Below are 17,821 nucleotides of genomic sequence, written 5' to 3'. Positions count from 1 at the left end.
TTATAGTAGGCTCATCTAGGCTATATCTCCCTAGTTTGTTTATGAGAAGGTCATGTGAGACAGTATCAAAAGCCTTAATAAAGTTGAGATATATCACATCTACTGCTTCCCCACATTTAAAAAAGCTTGTTACCTTGTCAAAGAGGATATTATGTTGGTTTGACATGATCTGTTCTTGACATATCCATGTTGACTGTTACTTATCATCTTATTATCTTCTAGGTGCTTACAAATTGTTTATTTGCTCCATTATATTTCCGGGTTCTGAAGTTAACTGCCTGGTTTATAAAGTCCAGAGGCTGTTCTTATGTCCCTTTTCATAGATAGGTATTATATTTGTCCTTTTTTCAGTTCTCTGGGATCTTTCCCGTCGTCCATGATTTCTCAAAGATAATGGCTGATGACTCAGATCTCTTCAGCCAGTTCCTTAAGTATTCTAGAATGTATTTTGTCAGGCCCTGCTGACCTGAAGTCATAATGGGGATGATGGCCATGCGACCTACTTGGTACAATGTATTTCAAGATTCTAAGCAAGGAATAGCTAACAAACCTAGTTGTAAAAGTTTGTTTTCAGTGGGACAGTGCACAAGCCTTTTCATGCTAAGTAATAGCTGTAAATTTGCCTCTGGTGTTTGCTATGTTAAATTTCCCAGTCTGTGGCTGCTTTCCTACTGTATTATGGCGGGTCCTAAATAAGTCAATATTACTTTGTAGGGCAAGTCAGAAAACTTTTGACAAAACTTTTTCCAACATAAAATGTTACATTTTTTGACAATACTTTCTACAATATTTTTCTCTTTTTCTATCAAGCTCTGTTTAATTCAGCTTTTTCTCACTGCTTAGTCCTAAGGCAATTCATGATATAAAAGTGACTAGATGGTCACTACATTGCAATGTTTTCCTGACAGACCCTAACAACTGATGATTATTTAACTGGTGCCTTTTTGTTTCAACTAGTATAATAGTGTGTCAGGTATGCAACAACTGTTGTATTTTAAACAGAGGGGAAACATCCCACCTTCTGGGTTATCCATAGTGTTTCCTACTTGTAATTTTCTTTCAAGTGAAAACAGAACTACTTGTACTGTGCCTCTGAGGTTTAATCTGATCTGATAAATAGAATTGCTGCACCAGAGTATCTTAATGACAGTTTCATTTTGTGTTTGAAATGACTGCTTCTAAAATGAGTTTTACTTAATTCAAATAAAATAGAACATTTTGCTAGATCTGGAGGAGATTTCTCAAAAGCAGGTTATAAAAAATTGAAGAAGCCTCTTTAGAAAAAACTGTAAGTAGAAATGAACTGAAATGTTATTGCATGCAGTAAGTAGTATGCACAATAAATTACTCTTGATGATTAGCGGAAGGCTGGATATCTCTATCTGCTGAATAGTTATATTTGCATGGTTCCAACAATCATCTTAGGTGATGAGTTTCTATAAATTTAATAAGCAATGTTACCATTGCTCGTTATTCCAGAATGTCCAGGCTTTTCCTTCAAGCTGTTGCCGATGGACAGTGATTGCATTCCATTGTTGCATACTATTACAGTGCATGTTACCTCAGTTTGTATAACACTGCTAAAACTGTACTGTCGGACAACTATATTACTCAATATTTTAGATATCTAATATCTTTCCTGTATGGATCTCATACATGGACTCTTTATAGATGGCACATTTAACAGCTTGAGCAATTTCACAAGCATTCCCTCTGCTCAATAATGAGTAAGGCTGCGAATCATTCATGGACTTCCCGTGACCTCTGTGAATTTTGCAGACTGGTGCAGCTGACCCCAGGACCACCCCAGCATCTGGGAAGCCCCCAAGCCTACCGTACCAGCCGCTGCTCTGACAGCCCCAGGCAGCTGGTCCCCAGCACTGCCCTCGAGCAGTGATCCGGGACCAGAAGTGGAGGCGGTGGGGCCCCAGGCCATCCGTCACTTGGACCAGTGGAGGTGGCGCCAGGGCCCCGGGCTGCCCCCTGCCCGCGACAGTGGTGGCAGGGCCCTGGGCTGCCCCGCACCCAGACCAGTGGCGGGAATACCCCACAAGCAGCAGCAGTGAGGCCCCAGGCCGCCTCCGCCTCCAGCGATAGGGGGACACAGGCCACCCCCTGCTATAGCAGGGCCCTGGGCTGCCCCACACAGCAGATGTATCGCCCAGCGCTGCCCCCACCTCCAGCAGCAGTCGTCAGGTGCACCGCCCCCCCCCCCCCCCCCCGCCAAGCAGGTAAAATTTAGTCACAAGTATTTTCAGTAAACATCATGGAGAGGTCATGGGGGCATGACTTTTTTTTATTGCCCGTGACCTGTCCATGATGCTTACTAAAAATACCCGTGACTGATATGTAGCCTTAATAATGAGCATTCTCTGGCAGGAGAGAGGGACCGATATTAAGATCCTTGAAAGGGCAGACACAACAAAGCATTGAGGAAATGCTATTGAGAACACAACTCAGGTGGACTGGACATATCATCAGAATGGAAGATCTGTCTCTCAAAACAGATCTTGTGTGGGGAGCAAAAGAAGGAAGTGTTGTCCATATATGCCCTTACAGATAACCTCAAGAGCAGTCTCCAGCGGGCTGCAATCCATCTCAAAGAACTCGAGGAAATGACTCAGGACAGGACACACTGGCAGTCTCTTGACAAGATCAGCATGTAACAGGCTTGTACAGGATCGATGAAATCATCTCCAGACTGCACGTGAAAAGCACCACAGAGCTGCATCGTTGAACATCATAGATATGGACTTCCTATGCCCTTAGTGTAGCCAACTCTGTGCATCAGGGTTCAGACTTCAGCGTCATATGTGTAGCCATAGCTGAGAATTGCTACAATGTCATCATCATCAGCAATAGACTACAACATGTATCTCACATGCACATTTTAAACTGGAGTTATAAACAGCAATGTTTATATTATGTCTGAATCTCTGCACTTCCTCATTGTCTGAGCGTGGTGAATGTCAATCTGTTGGAGTTTTCCTTGGAGTTTTCAAATGCTGCTTAATAATGTATTGGTCAGAGAAGAAAGGTTTAGTGATGTTCTAACAATTTACATCTATTTGTGCGTGTATAGATAGATAGATAGATATGCACAGTCTGGATTTATGCAGAAGCAGGAAGCCAGGGGATTAATTACTTAGACACCATGACGATGAGCATGGTATTAAAAGCAAAACAGGTAGAGAATACAAATAAAATAGATAGAAAAAGGGGTCACTAACCTGAAAAGGTAGAGAAACACTGATCTATATAATCTAAGACACTATTTTTCTATAAGAGTAAAAATGTATCCATGACAACAATGCTAAGCCAATAGAATTTATTTGTGTGTATATTTTGAGAATTTGACAAAGCATACTTCGCCTTGAAGGGTGAGGCTGTGAGGTGAAGTTGGGGAATGAGATTTCATTTGCTTTAGATTGCAATGAAGGTTTCAACACTTTTGTCCCCCGAATTGCCTTTTGTGACTCCTTAGGAGTCGTGACCCACTGGTTGAGAAATATGGATCTAAAACATACAGATAAACCCACAGATTCCTTGCAGTTCGGATTTCAGATGTCTGGTATCTCAAATGAAATCATCTCCTGCATAATTTCACTCTGCATATATTTAAGGTAGACGTGTGAGCTGAATGAACCACGGATAAAAATGGAGTTATCTGCTCAAAACATCTTTGTAAATGATAAAAATGTCTCAGACTTACTTTCAGGAAATGGGTTTTAATCTTCCCACAGTCTTTGCCTCTCAGTTCATTCACTGGGGAATAGAACACGTCTTTTGCTGGGATTCTTGCATAGGCAACTCTTTTGTTGTTGCTGAGCATCCAGATGAACACATCAGGCACGGTATGCTGCGGCTATTAAAACGACACGGAACAGAACTTGTATGCTTTGAACTCTAGAGCTACACTAACAAATGCTATTTTTATGAGAAATGATCATTAATTTTTGTTTAACATCAGTTAACAAGAGCTGACTCCTTTCAACAATTTGACAAGACAAAGCCAGCCTTTCCTGAGCAGAGACAGCTAAGCATCATAGTCTAGAGAATCTATCAATTCACACCTAAAAATCCATATACCGGACTGTGTGATACATATCTGCCCAAACCTCAATTCCTGAGCACAGACAGAGTTTGTTCCTTTTAAGGTTTTAAGCTTTTAAGGAGTTTAAACTCTGTTCAAACTATCAAAGAGAGGGTTAGTAGGTGATTTGATCATGGGCTACAAGGGCCTACACAGGGGAAAAGTATCACATACTAAAGGATCTTTAATGTAGCAGATAAAGGTATAACCAGCTGCAGTAGATGGAAGTTGAAGCTACAGAAATTCAAACTAGAAATAAGTTGCAAAGTTTGAATAGAGAATCTTACCGAGGTACATGGTGGATACACCATCACTTGAGGTCTTTAAATCAGACTGGCTGTAATTCTAACAGAGATGCTTTAACTCAACCAGAAGTTATGAGACTTGATGCAAAAATCACTAGGTGAAAAATATATGGCCCCTGCTATGCAGGAAGTCAGACTGGACACTCATAATGGTTCCTTCTGATTTTAACATTTATGGGCTTGATACTCATTTACCCTAATGCCTTAGGGAAAATGAGAATCAGGACTATGAGATGATGGTTGAATAAGCTCTCCCAGCCCCATGGAATAGCAGTACAGACACTGTCTAGTTGAGACTACAACAGGGCTCATGCACTACCCTCTTTTGTGTGAGAGTGAGAGATTTGCCATGGATCTTCCATGTAATCAAAGATCCACTGGTCACAATCCCCCTCTTCCACAACCTCTCACGCTAGTGCAAGTGAAGCCTGCACACGCACAGATGTGTGGCAGGCAGAGGGTGTAGAAACCCTATGGGATACCCTATATACTACTCCTCCATCCTGCATCTTTCATTTAAGTGCTTCTTTTGCCCTAGATTCATTGTTTACTTTCAGATGAAATCTCACCATGGAGGTTTAATATTCTTTATTTAGGCAAATATATGTACAGTGTATCTAGTTTGCCAATGTCACAGTGCCCTGGCCACAGCCCCATTTCCCAGGACATTCCCATGTCAAGGGCGATATGTGAGGCAGAAGTGCCTCACACCTGCTCTGCCCCAGGCCACACCCTCAACTCCACCCCTTCCATCCCAAGGCCCCACCCCACTTCTTCCTGCCCCCACTTCACCTCCACCCTGCCTCTTCCCACCCTGCTCTACCTCTCCCCCAAAGCGCGTCCTGCCTCTCCCCTCAGTGCCTCCTGCATGATGCAAAACAGCTGATCACTGGCAGATGAGAGGCGCTGGTGGAGGGGGAGGAGCTGATTGATGGGACAGGAGGTGTGGGACGGGGAGGGGCAGGAGCTGATTGGCAGGTCCGCCAATGGGTGCTCAGCACCCCCTTCACCCCCCCCATGGATGCTCCAGCATCAGAGCACTCATGGAGTTGGCGCCTATGAGGGGATATAGAGTAGTGGGGATCACCAGTTAGTCAGTCTAGTCAGGCTCTAACCCAGAGTTTTACTTATTATACTGTATTATGTAGACTTGTCATCTTAGTTAAAACATTAGCTACTGTGACTAGGTAAAGTCCCGTGTCACTGGTGAATTACCTCATCAACCAAGAATCGAATTTTTTCTACAAAGTTCTGTGTTTCACGCATCACTTCATCTACTGACATCTTTTTTTTCTGTTGCTGAACAATTCCATTGGCATCAGAGGACATTGCTTCCTGGAACAGGAGTAGACAATAGGTAAGTATTTCATATACACTTCCCAGTTCATGAAAAACGTATTTCAAACTATCCAACTGCGCATGCAAGGGGAAATAGCTACTCAGCTTCACTCTGGAAAATGCTTTCCCCCCCCCCCCCAAATTTCAAAGCAGAGGACAAATTAACTTTCAGGAAATGATTCTAGCTATACACAATGTGCATTTTCTCCAATCTGTGTGTGTGTTTACACAGTGAAGGTCTCCAGAAATTTGTGTTTACTGCTCCTAGCACAATAGGGCCCTGATCCTGATGGAGGGCTTTGATCGATACTGTACTACAAACAATGGCATAAAAATAATACATACATACACTGTGCAACCACAAGGTATAGTAGAAAATGCAGGCCTATTAGGATATGTAAAGATCCCTCTGTATATTTACTGCATAATAATGATATTTTATGATACTAACATGATCCTGCTCCTGAAAGATGGTGTTAATTTTACTGGGAGTTGCTAGTACTTATCAATCGTCTGGATCAGTCCCCCTATGTGTGTATATTAAAAATGGATGCTCTCATACTGAGAAAAGATGGTCCACTGGGTAGGTTGGTAATTGAGGCCTCAGAAGACAGGTTCAGTGCCCTGCTCTGCCACTGGCTTTTTTGTGTATTCTTGGGCAAGTCACTTAGTCTCTCTGTCTCAGCTTCTCAATGAATGTGCCTCAGTTCCCCATCTATAATATGCGGGTAAGAGTATTTCCCTACCTCACAGGGTGGTTGCAAAGAGACATTAAATAAAGATTGTGTGGCACTCAGATGCTACAGTAATGGGAGCCATACAGGACAGCTAGAACACAGATGTGTATATATATAAAATCTAGAGGGAGATAAAAAATGTATGGATATTTAATTCTCTTTAGATATTCTGTGCCAGGGTCTCATTTACTGTAAGATCTTTTTATGCTATTCTGACTTAAAATGGATGCAGATGTGACAGAGCAGTGTAAACGAGGCTTAGTGTAAATGAAAATAAAAATCAGACTAGCCATATTAACTTTGAAAAATCAAACAAGAATATTTTTAAATATACACACATTTGTCTATATCTATCTATAGCTGTTGCTATATCGAGAGATATATGTAAAAACAGCAAAAATATGATGGGTCTGATTCTTCTATAACTTAGGCCCAGATCCAGCAAAGCAATCAGGCCTGGGCTAAATCAGTGCCTTGCAACTAGTGTAAATCAGGACTAACTCTACTGAACTGTCAGGAGTTACACTACTGTAAAATCAGGGCAGGTATGAAGGAAAACAAAGCTTTCTGCTGTAATTGCTTATTTCATGTTACATATTGAAAATAATATGTTCAAAATTACTTTAAAGACTCTTAAAACGTTTTGCTTAACACAGTAGCCTTTAAAAAAAAAGATCTTGGATGTAATTTTCACATGCATTATGAAACACTCTGGCACCGAGAAACCAAATCCAAATTACTATACACACACTGCATATGTTTAAGATTAACTCATTTATATATTGTGGCAGTGCTTAAAGAGGGAGCCGTTCATACCAGTTCTTGCCTGCACATCACGAGTCTTTTTTTGTCCAAAGCAGTCTGGTTCATCCCTTGGGGCTTCTTTTCAGCATTAGCGATGAAGGCTCTGAGATCGGCGGATAATAATACAGAAATATTTGTTGTTATGAGATTACCTTATTAAGATGGCTGATAATATAGACTGCAAGTAAATTGTTATCTGGCACAGTGCATGAAGCAGAAGAAGGTGATGCTGGAATTGTCAGTCTAATATAAATGTTGAAGGCAGCACCTATACTAGAGAGAGTTAAGAAGTACATACAATCTGTACTGTAATGTTCAGACATAAATTAATTCATTCTTGCAGTCTGCCTGTATTTTGGGTCCAATCCTGTCCATCTTGCTCAGGGTACAATGGGAGTTCTTTTTGTGCAAGATTTTTATGTGTCTGTCTTGCACCTTATTGCTTCTGAATTATTCTCATATAAATGTTTTATTTTGAGAGTCCAGAAAGCCTAAGATTGAATCCAGTAATTGATAGATGGAAAACAAGTCCTGGAAATTAAATAAAATTATATTGCGTAAAATAGGAGCCAGAAGTTGTAAAATTCTTTGCTTTTACCGCAGAATATAAAGTACAGCAAATTAAGCTCATTTTATTTTTCATGCATCCTGCCAATTTATGGTTCCATAGCCTGGAAATTGCTATCATTGTATAAAGTACACTTCATGCTCCTCTAGTAAACTGGGTTACCTGCATTGACTGATGAAGGCATATAGAGTGTTGTTCATTTTCTCTTCTGACGCAGTCTCTGAAACCTTGATCAAATCTTTTACTTCCTCTAACCCTTCTTCCTAAGAACAAGATGTGAAAAAAACAGTTGTATAAACAAGAGCTGTCAGCGTAATAATTTGTACTCTGGATATTCAGAGTCTCGCCAGTAAGAGGAAGACAGGTGATCTTGCAACCTGAAAAGTTTGAGCTTTGACATACCGCTGAGTTTGGAGCATGCCAGTGAAGGACCACAAGTGTGTGACTCTGTTTGGGCCTTTCTACAGCCTTTCTACACCTAAAGTATTGATTTAGGGGCCATATTCTTTACCTAATTTGTAAATGTGAGTGGGGAGTATTCTCTAGTGGTTAAATTACATGAGTTGTGGTTTCCTGGATTCTATATATATAGATCTGCCATTAGCTAGATGATTGTCTTAGGCTAGTCATTTAGGTCATGATTGTTTAAATTTGGGTGCCTAAAATAACACACTTACGTTCATATATAAGGCCCAATGCAATGCCCAGTGACATCAATGGGGATTGGATTGAGCCCTCAGGTGTTCAGTTAAGTGGCTTGATTTTCAGAGATGAACTCAGTGACAGCTGTAGGTGCTTAGACACTCTGAAAAGCGGCATATGCTGACTGCAATGAGCTATCCCATTCAGGAGACAGGCTGTGCCACTGCACAAGGGTTAAAGCAAAAAGCAACGTAATCTGCTGTGTTTCTAAAACCTTCCACTCCCAATACAGCACATGGGTTTCTTCTCTCCTGCTGCGCCTGCACAATCTGTGAACTCCCTTGCTTCAGCTGCAGTGAAGGGAGCCATCTGCTCCCTTCATTTACCTGCAAGTAGGGAGGAGGGAAACTGTCCTTTGCTCTCTGTGCAGACCTGCTTATCAGATATGCTGGTAGAGCTCCCTGAATGAAGGGCTGTGGGAAGGGTTCCTTTTCCTGATGTACTCTTATTGGAGATATGCCACCCCAGTCAGTTAGCCAACCCAGAAGAAATCCTTTGCCCTCTACACGCTCAGTGTGATCTGGAACAACATTCAGAATGGCTGTACTGCAGTGTATATATAGCAAAAGGATTGGGGGAGAGTCCGGGACTTATCCCTCGCAAGTGAGCAAGTTTAGGCTGCTGCATAATGCCAAGACTGGCTTTACGTAACTGCTTCCTCAGGGGGACAGGGTGAAGCTTCCTATGGTAGCCCAGAAACATGCTGGGGTCTCTACAGGCCAGGAGCTACATAGGCTTATTTGGACAGGATAGACACCAGAGTTGGCTGGAAAAGGAATTTTTTCCCATAGAAAATTTAGACAAAAACAACAAAATATAGCTTTTGTCAAAGTTTTCAGTGGAAACAGAACACTTGAAATGCTTCTGGTCTTTGACTGAAAATTTTCAGTATTCTGAGGATACGGAAATTGAAAATTTCTGAGGAAAACAGACCCTTTCCACAGAGGTTTTTATTTACTCAAAAACCCAATTTTCCATCAAAAAAGGGTTTTGACAGATACTTTCCAACAAATTCTGACCATATGTAGCACCAGGCTTACCAACAGATCTGCCATTTTCTGTAGGACATTGGACAAGTACAGTCGGAAGGTCTGATCTCCCCAGTAGCTCTTTACATAGACACAGGGCTTCTTCTCATCATACGGCAAGTAGTGATAGTTCCTGTGAAAATACATTAAATGCTGTGAGCAGTCTGGAATCAAATGTAAATAATGGGCCAAATCTTTGGTTGCCAGGGTTATATGGTATGACAGACCCAGGCCAGTGGGGTACAGGAGTCTGGTAGAGGACAAATATACTGGTCACTGGCTGAGTAGTTTTCTGTTCCCTGAGTGACCAGAGCAGGGGCTGCACTAGAGTAGTCAGGAACCTGCTAGAACCAATTCAGGCAGACAAGCTGATTAGAACACCTGCAGCCAATCAAGGCAGGCTAATCAGGGCACCTGGGTTTAAAAAGGAGCTCTCTCCAGTTGGGGGGGGGGAGCTGGAGCTGGAGCTGGAGGAGAGGAAGTGCATGTGAGGAGCTGGGAGCAAGAGGAACAAGGAGCTGAGAGTAAGAGGGTGTGCTGCTGGAGGTCTATGGAGTACAAGCATTATCAGACACCAGAAGGAAGGTCCTGTGGTGAGGATAAAGAAGGTGTTTGGAGGAGGCCATGGGGAAGTAGCCCAGAGAGTTGTAGCTGTCATGCAGCTGTTACAAGAGGCACTACAGACAGTTGCAATCCACAGGGCCTTGGGCTGGAACCCGGAGTAGAGGGTGGGCCCGGGTTCCCCCCAAACCTCCCAACTCCTGATCAGACACAGGAGGAGCTGTGGGGAAGATCACTGAGGTGAGCAAATCTGCCAATAAGCGCAGGACCCACCAAGGTAGAGGAGGAACTTTGTCACAACTGGTGTCAGAGTGGGATTTGGTGTGCACAGCGCGGCAGAAGGAGGAGGGTGATTTAAAAAATAAAGGGTAGAGGGTTGGTTGTTTTTTTTTTTCACCACAATGGATGACTTAGTACGGGCATTGATACAAGCTACGGCGGCCCCACAGGAGGCTACCCGTGTCCAGGCAGCTGCTCAACAGGAGGCAGGGCGGTTGCAGCAAGAGACTAATCGCCTGCTGATGGACCAGGCTTCTCAAGACCGAGCTATGTTGCGGGAACTAGTAAACCAGGTAAAGACCCATATAGAGTTGAACTGTGGCCATGATGGGACGCAGATCATACGGGCCAGCCATTGGCTGCAGAAAATGACGCGGGAGGATGATATAGAGGCATACCTTCTGGCCTTTGAGAGGACAGCCCTACGGCAGGCCTGGCCTCGAGATCAGTGGCCTGGCTTCCTTGCCCCATTCCTGTGTGGGGAGGCCCAGAAGGCTTACTATGATCTGCCTGAAGAGGCTGCAGCAGACTACACCCAGCTGAAAGCAGAGATCCTGGCCAGATCTGGGGTAACAACCGCAGTGCAGTCCCAACGGTATCACGAGTGGAGGTACCAGAAAAACAAAACCCCGCGGTCCCAATTGTATGACCTCATCCATCTCGCACGAAAGTGGTTGCGAACAGAGTCCCGGAGTCCGGAAGAGATACTAGAGGTTCTGGTCATCGACCGATACATGAGGGGACTGCCACCAGACCTTCATGCCTGGGTAAGCCAGAACGACCCCTCCACCTATGATGAGGTTGTCGCACTGGTAGAGAGGCGAAGGAGCTGACCCGACCAGTTAAGGAAGAGGCATCCCAGGTTAAACTAGCAGCACCAAGCCCTAGAGCTCGTGTGACTGGGCAACCAGGGGATCACAGGTGGAAAAAGAGAGGGGCTGAAGGCCCATCAGAAGCCACAAAGAGTCAGAGCACTGAGGGAGAAGAGGATTGTGATATTAGACTGCCCAAACCAAGACACCGGGGAATGCCTAAGGCCCCATACAGATGTTATGCCTGCAGGGAGTGGGGACATATAGCTGCACAGTGTCCCAATGCTGCGGAGCCGATGCAGTGTAACCTGGGGAACTGGGCAGACCCATGCTCCCTAATCCACCTTGTGGGGGTCTCACTAACCCCACACATGTACACCAGACCAGTAAAGCTAAATGGGATAGAGACCACAGCACTGGTTGATTCAGGGAGTGCTATCACGCTTGTCTCAGGGAAGCTTGTGAAGTGTAGTCAGCTGTTGCAGGCTAAGCGTACGGAGATAACATACGTCCATGGGACAGTTGGTTATTACCCCACCATCCCAGTAAAAATTGAGATTCAGGGGAACACTACTGAGGTAGCAGCAGGTGCAGTCCCTAAACTCCCATACCTGGTACTCATAGGGAGGGACTTCCCAGGGTTTAGAGACTTACTCCCAGTAGGAGGATTGGAGAAAGAGGGGAACCCTGAAGTTAGTGAAGCATCCACAGTAGACTGTCAACCTCCAGTCTTCTCTGAAATATCCCAAGATTTATTTTCCATGACCAGACAGGGTAGAAAGTCAAAAAGGGAAAGGAGGGCAGCTAAGGCCTTGGGAACCCGAATACTGCCCAAAGCCAGAGGGTCACTCTCGTAGGTAGGTGGACCCAAGCAGCTGAAAAGAAGGCCACCTAGGAAGGAGAAGCACCCGAGTCTGACCCCCACCCTAACGCTTCTGAACCAGTAGAGGCAACAGAGACTGGGCCCCTAGATCTTGGGCAGATTAGCCTCGGAAGAGGAAATTTTGGACAGGACCAGGCTGAAGACCCAAGGTATGAGAAGATTAGAAAGGAGGTGACTGAAATAGATGGGGTCCCCGTGGAAGGGAGAACCCAGGGACCAGGACCCTACTTCATAATGAAGAAGAATCTCTTATACCAGGTTGCATCAGTACTGGGGCAGAAGGTACAGCAGATCTTAATACCTCAAAAACACCAGAACGCTGTATTAAGTCTTGCTCATAGTCATCTTTTTTGGGGGCACTTGAGGGTAGAGAAGACCCTGGCACAAGTCCTACGACGGTTCTTCTGGCCCAGAGTACATGAAGAAGTGTGGAGATACTGTGCGTCCTGCCCGGAGTGTCAGCTGCACAGTCCCCGTCCCCATCTGAAGGCACCTTTAGTACCCCTTCCCATCATAGAGGTCCCCTTTGAGCGAATAGCCATGGACCTAGTGGGACCCCTGGAGAAGATGGCTCGGGGCCACCAATATATACTTGTTGTTTTGGACTATGCTACTTGCTACCCAGAAGCCGTTGCCCTGTGGAACACAGCCTCTAAAACGATAGCCAAAGAGCTGGTGGGGATCTTTGCCCGAGTGGGGCTACCAAAGGAGATATTAACAGACCAAGGAATCCCATTTATGTCAAAGCTAATGAAGGACCTCTGTACGCAGCTCCATATACATACCCTGAGAACTTCAGTCTACCATCCACAGACTGATGGGTTGGTAGAAAGGTTTAACCGAACCCTAAAGGCTATGATAAGGAAGGTGGTAAGTCGGGACGGGAAGGATTGGGACACCCTACTGCCCTACCTTATGTTTGCTATCCGGGAGGTACCTCAGGCCTCAACTGGGTTTTCCCCATTTGAGTTATTTTACGGACGTCACCCCCGTGGCATACTAGATATCGCCAAAGAGATTTGGGAAGAGGAACCCAATGAGGGGAGAAATATAATAGAACATGCAATACAGATGCGAGACCGGATAGCCCGTGTCACCCCTATTGTATGGGAACATTTGGAAAAGGCACAAGAGGCCCAGAGAACCTATTACAATCGCCAGGCAAAAGTCGACAGTTCCAACCAGGGGATCGGGTGATGGTGTTGATTCCCACGGCAGAAAGCAAGCTTCTGGCCGAATGGCAGGGGCCCTATGAGGTGGTTGAACCCGTGGGGGAAGTAACCTACAAGGTGCGGCAGCCAGGACGCCAAAAACAAGAACAGATTTATCACATCAGCCTTCTGAAACCCTGGCATGCACAAGAGGCATGCATAACTATCCAGGAAAACAAGCCTTCCAAACAGGTGAGAGTGTCTCCCGATTTAACACCAGACCAGAAGAATGAGGTATCTGAGATGATCTTCCGGAACCAAGATGTGTTTTTGACAAAACCAGGTCGAACAACCAAGACATATCACCACATTGTCATGAACCCTGGGGCCAGAATAACAATGAGGCCCTATCGGGTGCCAACGGCCAAAAGGGAGGAAATAAAAGCAAAAGTAAAAAAAATGCTGGAGTTGGGGATCATCGAAGAATCTCACAGTCAGTGGTCCAGCCCAATCGTGCTGGTGCCCAAACCTGATGGTACCACAAGGTTTTGCAACGACTTCTGGTGACTAAACGGAGTATCCCAGTTCGACGCGTACCCCATACCTCACATAAGTGAGCTAGTGGATCATCTGGGGAATGCCGGGTACTTGACTACCCTAGACTTGACAAAGGGGTACTGGCAGATTTCCCTTGCAGAAGACGCAAAGGAAAAGACTGCATTCTCTACACCAGAAGGTCTTTTTCAATATACTGTCCTCCCTTTTGGACTACCTGGGGCCCCAGCTACTTTCCAGCACCTCATGGACAAGCTATTATGCCCGTGTAACAGTTATGCTGCTGCCTACTTGGACGATGTGGTCATTCATGCCCCAGACTGGGAAACCCACCTAGAGAAGGTGGAAGCAGTCCTTGATACCTTCAGGTGAGCTGGCCTTACAGCAAACCCTGCCAAGTGCGCTGTAGGGTTTACAGAGGCCAAATATCTTGGCCACATTGTGGGAAAAGGTCTGGTAAGACTCCAAGTGAATAAGTTGGAGGCCATCCAAAATTGGCCCGACCACGTCGCAAGAAACAAGTCCGGGAACTCCTAGGTGTAGTGGGGTATTACCGACGATTTATCCCCCACTTTGTCACACAGGCAAGCCCCCTGACAGACCTAGTGAAAGCCCGTGGACCTGATCTGGTGAGATGGTCTGATGCAGCAGAGGAAGCATTCACAGACCTACGGACTGCCCTCTGCAGTAACCCTGTACTGATAGCCCCTGATTTCACCAAGGAATTTATCCTGCAGACTGATGCATCGGAAGTAGGGTTGGAGGCCATTCTATCACAGATGGTCGGGGAGGAGGAACACACAATTCTCTACCTCAGTAGGAAACTCCTTCCAAGGGAACAAAAATATGCAGTGGTGGAGAGAGAGTGCCTCGGCGTAAAATGGGCCATGGGTGCATTGCGCTACTAATTGCTTGGGTGCAGATTTGTCCTCGTGACCAACCATGCCCCTCTTCAATGGATGCAGCAGAACAAGGAGAAGAACACAAGGGTGACCAGGTGGTTCTTATCCCTCCAACCTTTCCAGTTCCGTATGCAACACAGAGCAGGGAGCTGTCACAGCAATGCTGATGGCTTGTCACGTGTGCACTGTCTGGCATCCCAAGCTGCCCAACTCCTTGGTGTTGAGCAGGGGAGAAGGGATGTGTGACAAACCCAGGTCAGTGGGGTACAAGAGTCTGGTAGAGGACAAATATACTGGTCACTGGCTGAGTAGTTTTATGTTCCCTGAGTGACCAGAGCAGGGGCTGCACTAGAGTAATCAGGAACCTGCTAGAACCAATTCAGGCAGACAAGCTGATTAGAACACCTGCAGCCAATCAAGGCAGGCTAATCAGGGCACCTGGGTTTAAAAAGGAGCTCACTCCAGACAGGGATGGGGGAGCCAGAGGAGAGGAAGTTCGTATGAGGAGCTGGGAGCAAGAGGCACAAGGAGCTGAGAGTAAGAGAGTGTGCTGCTGGAGGACTAAGGAGTACAAGCATTATCAGACACCAGGAGGAACTTCCTGTGGTGAGGATAAAGAAGGTGTTCGGAGGAGGCCATGGGGAAGTAGACCAGAGAGTTGTAGCTGTCATGCAGCTGTTACAAGAGGCACTACAGACAGCTGCAATCCACAGGGCCCTGGGCTGGAACCCAGAGTAGAGGGTGGGCCCGGGTTCCCCCCAAACCTCCCAACTCCTGATCAGACACAGGAGGAGTTGATCCAGACTGTGGGAAAGATCACTGAGGTGAGCAAATCTGGCAATAAGCACAGGACCCACCAAGGTAGAGGAGGAACTTTGTCACAATGGGTGTACTTCACTCTGTTGTCAATGGACTGGCCACCCACTAATACACCATTTCATCTCTGAGTGTGAGCATAAGAGTAGCATTTGTGTAAGTAGTAATTGCATACCTGTTTGCTTAACTAATCACTTTTCTTTTTAATAAAGTTGGGTTGTATCATTCAGAGTGTCACCTAGTGGTTTGCTACTAAATGTAACTGACCTAGAGACTTGCACCTGAAAACTAAACTGGGTTTTATTGCACCCCATCTTTAGCTACATCCTATGAATTGGGAACATTTCAACATAAGGTCACAAAAGGCCACACTGGCCCACACTATTGGGGAAAAGAAAAAATCCATCCATACACTCATTCCCCAGGGAATTATATGATGGGAACTCATTGAATTACGATTCTCAGAGCTTCTTGACCCTTTCAAGGGTTGCTGGTATTGTTTTGTTTTTGTATTTGTAGAGGGGATGATTTGGCCCTATTGTGATAAAGAACACTGTACTCTTAGAAGAATGAGACATGAGATCCTATCATTAATTTCGCTATGAGGAGCTGAACAGAGTCATATTTTCATGGTTAGTTTGTCCTTGTTATACGTTGTTATATTAAATATGAAAAATTCCTGGCAATTTACTGGTGCCTTTTGCACGGGTGGGAGGAGTTGCATATGACTGGTTGGGAAAGCCATTTTTTATACTTTTGTTAATCTGTTAGCAGTGTGAAATGCCAAATTGGATTTTTTGTTTCTGTTTTTACTGTTAATTTATGGGTGTTAGCACAATATTTATTTAACATATTGAATGTCCCACTGTAGTACTGATTAATATTAGGAATACCCTTTCAGTGACAGTGATTACAATTACCAATGACATTCCTGCTGTCTGATGGCCCTAGCAGTTCAAGTGGCTACAGACACCATGAGAAGAGAAAAATAAATAAATAAATAAAAAACAATGTATATCTACAAAAATTAGAGGGAAATGGATCCTTAATGAGAGAAAGCTTTATAAATATCTGAGCAAGCTAAAAATGGATTGCAGCTTTGAAGAGTGTTTCATTCTTTTACTGCAGCTATTTAAACCCGAATTCCTGTCAGGTTCAGAAACCAAAACAGAGATCCAGATCCAAAATTCCCAGATGGTCCCTATGTCTATAACTCCTGCTGGCAGTGCCTTGAAGCCTACAGGAAGAGATACTGTCAAGTTTTGGGCCTCCTGTATTATAGAACTTCCTCTGCTCGGCACTCAGTAATGCCAGGAATAGTTCTATCAACTACTGTGTTTTACTGATATCTTTGACATGAAATGAAATGTGTGAGTGTGAGAGAAAATCACCTCTGTACTTTAACAAGTCCATCTGCAAACTTTTTTGTATTTTTTTGCTCCATCAACTCTCCATCTTTTCTCCATGGTCTGTTCTTCTGTTCTCTGCCACCCCCAACCCCCCGCCATCTGTGCTATTATTTGTTGTTTAAATCTTATTTTCTAGATCTTGAAATGTTTTGGAAATCTGATTATCTGCAAAATAAGGACCAGATTCTGATACCCTTGTTCACTTGAATAAAACCTGCTCTTCATGTAGTCTCACTGATTTCAGCGGAGCTACTTACAGAATAAAGTACTAATCACTGTCATTAAGGGTATTGGACTCTGGCCCTAAATTTGTACTGAACTGTACTGAAAAAGCTACTCTCCCTTCTCTGACTGTACCATGTGGCACTGTAATATAGTCTTGTTAAAGGCATCAAAAGTTCTAAGGACAACCCACGTTTGATCCAAGATCCTCAGCTCGTGTAACCCAAGGCAGATCCATTGACTTGAATAGGGCTTTCCTGATTTACACCGGCCAATTACGTTTTAGCACATTCTACAATAGGCTGTTCAGTGCTGTTAGCAATTGTTAAATAAAAAACCTACATCCTAGTGTTACAGGGCAAAAGCCAGAAGGCTACACATTAAGGTCACGAAGTTCAAACGTTCTACCGATTTCCTTCTGTGAGGAGTGGCTTCTCAGGGTGAGTGGTGGATATCATTGGTACTGGAACGTCACGTGATGCTTCACCCTCCCCTTCGTGCAGTAATGGGGCACTTTCTTCCTCTTCTCCCTCATGTCCCTTCTTTTTACTACCAACTTCTGGTGACACTCCATCAATAACATTTCCAAAGTTACCTAGAGATACAAAACAAGGTTATAAGGGCAGAGGATGGAATCAGGCTACGCAGGAGATAGG

General features: G+C 44.6%; 1 protein-coding gene across 1 annotated transcript in view; it reads right to left on the bottom strand.

Moving 5' to 3' along the window:
- FER1L6 (fer-1 like family member 6) overlaps positions 1 to 17,821 on the bottom strand; it is a 119,787-nt gene that overhangs the window by 61,327 nt on the left and 40,639 nt on the right. The window contains exons 13-18 of the mRNA XM_030553793.1: positions 17,574 to 17,760; positions 9,588 to 9,708; positions 8,008 to 8,108; positions 7,290 to 7,380; positions 5,614 to 5,733; positions 3,713 to 3,865 (exon numbers count right to left, since the gene is read on the bottom strand). Coding sequence (XP_030409653.1) covers positions 3,713 to 3,865; positions 5,614 to 5,733; positions 7,290 to 7,380; positions 8,008 to 8,108; positions 9,588 to 9,708; positions 17,574 to 17,760 — 773 coding nt within the window. The remainder of the gene's footprint in view (positions 1 to 3,712; positions 3,866 to 5,613; positions 5,734 to 7,289; positions 7,381 to 8,007; positions 8,109 to 9,587; positions 9,709 to 17,573; positions 17,761 to 17,821) is intronic.

This window comes from Gopherus evgoodei, chromosome 2 (assembly GCF_007399415.2).
Source record: "Gopherus evgoodei ecotype Sinaloan lineage chromosome 2, rGopEvg1_v1.p, whole genome shotgun sequence".
In the NCBI taxonomy this organism is placed as follows: domain Eukaryota; kingdom Metazoa; phylum Chordata; order Testudines; family Testudinidae; genus Gopherus; species Gopherus evgoodei.
Note: the sequence above shows the minus strand (reverse complement) of the source record. Positions and strands in the feature narration are given on the sequence as shown.